The sequence below is a fragment of the Merops nubicus genome, unplaced genomic scaffold (genome assembly GCF_000691845.1).
Source record: "Merops nubicus isolate BGI_N331 unplaced genomic scaffold, ASM69184v1 scaffold12133, whole genome shotgun sequence".
Lineage (NCBI taxonomy): Eukaryota > Metazoa > Chordata > Aves > Coraciiformes > Meropidae > Merops > Merops nubicus.
Window position 1 is genome coordinate 38,682 of NW_008596932.1, and position 4,381 is coordinate 43,062.

Below are 4,381 nucleotides of genomic sequence, written 5' to 3' on the forward strand. Positions count from 1 at the left end.
GGCTAGGTACTAAAGAGAAAGAATCAGCTTCTGGTGTTGCTTGGGCATAGAAGTTCTCATTCTAAAACATGTTTATGAAACTTTCTGAATGCATCAGCACATGCAGTTATAGCATCACCACAGCATTTTACATACAGTCAATATTATGTAACCATATAACATAAACGCAGATAATAAACTGCAAATTTACATCTCTGGGAAACAAATAAACAATGTGGCTTCAAAGATTTTTCCAGAGCCACCCACAGGAAGAATATGAATTTCTACAGTTACAGAAAATGTAATGCCCATTCCCAAGAACCTCAGAATTAAACCTTCACTCATTCGTCAAATACTGTCACGTTAAAAAGGTAATTTGACAGACCTCCCTTTATCCCTAACAGAACACATGGCTAAAGTCACAAATGCTTAAATAATAACTGCATGATGTCAGAAACAACCTTCTGAAACAGCCTACCTTAAACATTTCAAGTAGAGTCTCCTTCTTAACTTCCAGTCTTTCAAAGGCTTGTTTTTCCTTCATTATCTTTTTGCATAAAGTTTCCAAAGCAGAAAAGTCATTACTTGATACACCCCTAAAATAAACACACACAAAGAAGTGAGTCATTCTTGCTTTCACCTGCAATTTCTGACCCACTCACAAAGCACCAGCTTTGTGGATTGCACTGCACTAGTGCAGGTGACTGGGAACAAACAGACACCATAACTTTTGCTGACTGCCATCCCCCCCACTCCTAGAAAAGCCAAAACCTACCCTTCCTCAAGGAACATATCATAATAAAATCCATTTTCTATTGGTGGGCCATAGCACAAACAGCCACCGTAGATTCGCTCCATAGCTTCACCCATTATGTGAGCACTTGAGTGCCAGTATACCTAATGGAAGTGAATAAAAACAAAAAAGAGGGGATCAGTCTGAACACATGCAATGCATTTCTAGAGTATTTTATTTAAAACTTTCTGAAACGATTGCTCCTAAGGGTCCTTGGTGCAGATCTCACATTAGAACAGTCTGCAGGACAGAAGTGACCTACCCAGCAACACTCTGATCCCAAGTACCAGTATTTCCAAAGAGTGGCACTGGAAAATGTTTTACAGCCTGGTAGAAATAATTCTTACTATTGTTGAAGTAGTCTGAATGTTGTCAAGAAGTCAGGAAACTAATTCAGAAACTTTTTTTCTATGATCTTCAACCAGTTAGCTCTGCATAAAGACCACAGGTGCACTTTCAACATAAGGCTGCAAAGCTTTTATGCGTGGGAAATCCTGTGCTGAAGTAGAACAGTTCATAATGTTAAAAACTGCACTCCATCCTGTAGTAACTGAAGCTTAAGTCTCACAGGAGCCACCATTTAGCCAATATGAAAATCCTAAATTAGAATCCACGATCTGTGATGACTTCAACCAACAGCTTCTTGTACCAAACTATTTTTTCTCATGGCAATATTTATGAATTTACTGTACACCCACATTTATGTGAACAAGTAGCCAAAACAAAGTACGTACTTCTGCATGCACAAAGTAAAACAGCAGCTAACTCAGTACTTTTATGATCACAGACAGATGGTACTTTTGTACTTGGCATTGTTTTCAAAGTCTACTGAAAGTTACCAATTCAAAAGATGTATTTTACATTAACACAAAGGTTGCAAATACAGAATTTCAGCAAGAACAGACCAAACAAACTACAGCAACTGCTTGCAGACTCAGCTACAAACACACAGCAGAACCTGCATTATCTGCTGTACTGCATCTCCCTTGTAAGGAACAACTAGAAAGTCCAGACGTGCCTACCCAGAAAACCTGTTCCTGTCTCCTCATCTTTTGAGCACAATAAAGATGCAAATAACCCCCTGAAGATGAGTTTGATGCAAATCCAAGGGCAAACAAGTTTTGGCAGAAGATACTCACTGCCTGGGCCTCTTCATCTTCAAACTTAAGCAGCTCCAGGGTACAATCCTCCTCCAAAGGACGGTCTAGATCCCAAACCATCTTGTTCACTTTAGCAATAACAGTGTTGTCAGCTAAGCCCTGGCTACAGAATAAATACATGGTATATAATCTTTCGAAATGAGCAAGTAAAAGTTCCTCAGATTTGCCCTCCATGCTGAATAGTATTTTCAGGAGTGCTCAGAGAGTGTGATGTCATAAATTCCAGACACAGGAGCCATTTAGCCAGTCTTGAGCATTCATGAAAATCCTACTCACATCTCAGGGATGAGAGAATGAAACTGTGCTGTACACTTGACATGCATGCATTCATCAACATATCTGACTCAGGCAGCCACCTCGAAGCATTAACCTGACTTCAAGATCCTCTTGCAATAAAAGACAGGGCTTCTCTTTTAAAAATTATCAAATATCATTTCTGATGTAGTAACTTTACATTTTTGTTTTCACTAGGCAAGAATCCCTTTCCTTGACCCCAAATCACAAAAGCAAAGAAGGTTCCAATGACACAGTATCAAAGCATGAAGAAAAAAAAGGCATTTCACCTCTAAGAATCGCCTAGTTGTTTTTCTTTTCCCTGTCAGGGTGTCCAGTGTGCATTGGTCAAAACTACCCCACAGCAACCCAGGTGTGCCATGCTCTTTTTAATGGCTATTTCCAGAGAAAGTAAAAATTAAGGTAAGTGAAATATATTCATCCTGTTAATTCTCTCTGAAATCAACTGAAGCAACACTCAGTAGACACCTTCCTCAAGTCAATGCAAACTGGTTTTCATGGGCTAACACACAATCTGGTAAGAGCAAGTTTATTAGCAAATTAGTTCTCAATGCAATGACAGTACTGGAAGGGAAAAATATGCAAGTGATGTGTGTCTGAAACCTTTCCATTACATTATTATCTAATTTTATAAACCCCATTTTTATAAGGCCAAAAAAACCTGCAATCCAAAACTTAAAACTCTAGCTGTTATCTCCGGCTTACTATATACAAGATGCCTTTAGAAAAAAAACAAGATAAATGACTAAGAAAGAAGCTATACACTACCCATACCCCCACATTAGAGTGACAAAAACCTGCAGACACAATGCTGTCTGAACATGACTAAGAGGACCACAGAACAGAATCATACCTAATTCCACAGGCAATTTGGTAAGGAGTAGTCTTCCAAGATTCAGCATCAACTTGCTTTCCGTCAGGTAATGTAACTTTGATGGGTTTACTGTCTTTTGCAGCTCTTTCTGCAAGAAGTGCATCATGTTCAGCTTTAAGTTTAGTGTACATCTCTAAACGCTCATTGATAAATGCAGGCCAGGGATTCAGCTATATTTAAAGACAAATGAAAAAAACACATTATTAATCTAATATCTCATTATGTCAAGAATGCAAACAGGATGGATATACTTTTCAGAAGCAGCTATCTGACCATACCCACATGTGCTGTATCTAATTAATCATTATTATTACAGAATAATTCTACAGTAAAGTTATAACATTTCACCTTAATGAAGTTTATTTTGGAATGTACCACTGTACACTTGTTTGATAAACTATGCATATGTTAATAAACTACTATGTAGCTTAAACATGTTTAATAAGCTACACAAGGACAAAATTAAACTTGAAAAGGCTGTATAAGTTCAACACAAAAACAGATTTTTCTTATTAGCTCAAAACACTGAGGGAACACCCCTACCCTGAGCCATCCAACAGGAACTGATTCTAGCCTACATACCACAGAATGATGTCAGAGCTATCAGCTTGGGCACAACCAAGGTTATACAGCTATGTAGTTGGCTCAGGATCAGTGCTGGCCAGCACCTGGCCCATAGCTGGCCCTCTCTGTGCAGTCAAAGGGATCTGTGTTTACCCACCAAGACGGAAAAGATAGAGCAGCTTACACAGGCTTTCCTCATCCAGAGATCTGATGCAACCAGAGGCGCAGCAAAAAAAAACAATCACCAAGCAGCAACCACGGAAATCGCAGCTGCTCTCCCATTACACCAATACAACTTGGTGTAAAAAGAAACAAAGTCACTTCAGGGGAAACTTTGGGAAAAACCAAAGAGTGGGGACAGAAGTAACTGTAAAGATAAAATACTTCAGAAGGATGAACAGCAGCAATGCCAGCAGCACACAAGACCCCGAGCCAGGAACCCCCATCTTTCACCCCGCCGTGGCCCGAGAGCCGCTCACCTCCGTCCGCCCTCCATCGCCAGCCCCTTCCTTCATTTTCTTCTTTCCGCAGTCTGCCTTTTTTTCTTCCCCTGAATTCACCTGAGGAGGACGAGCACCGTTCCCTCATTCTCCAGCAGTAGCTCACACCTGCGCCGCTTTAACGCCCCCTAGCCCCACACACCAGGGACGGGACCCCGACCTCTTCGCCCCAGGAAGCCCCAGCCCTCCTCCCTGCTCTTTTACCTTCATGTAAATC

The 4,381-nt window shown here is 40.4% G+C and overlaps 1 protein-coding gene across 1 annotated transcript in view; it reads right to left on the reverse strand.

Moving 5' to 3' along the window:
• TARS (threonyl-tRNA synthetase) overlaps positions 1 to 4,221 on the reverse strand; it is a 15,070-nt gene extending 10,849 nt beyond the window's left edge. The window contains exons 1-5 of the mRNA XM_008936547.1: positions 4,144 to 4,221; positions 3,080 to 3,270; positions 1,912 to 2,035; positions 755 to 876; positions 458 to 575 (exon numbers count right to left, since the gene is read on the reverse strand). Of these exons, the coding sequence (XP_008934795.1) occupies positions 458 to 575; positions 755 to 876; positions 1,912 to 2,035; positions 3,080 to 3,270; positions 4,144 to 4,179 (591 nt within the window). The 5' untranslated portion in view covers positions 4,180 to 4,221. The remainder of the gene's footprint in view (positions 1 to 457; positions 576 to 754; positions 877 to 1,911; positions 2,036 to 3,079; positions 3,271 to 4,143) is intronic.
• Between the last annotated feature and the right edge of the window lie 160 nt (positions 4,222 to 4,381).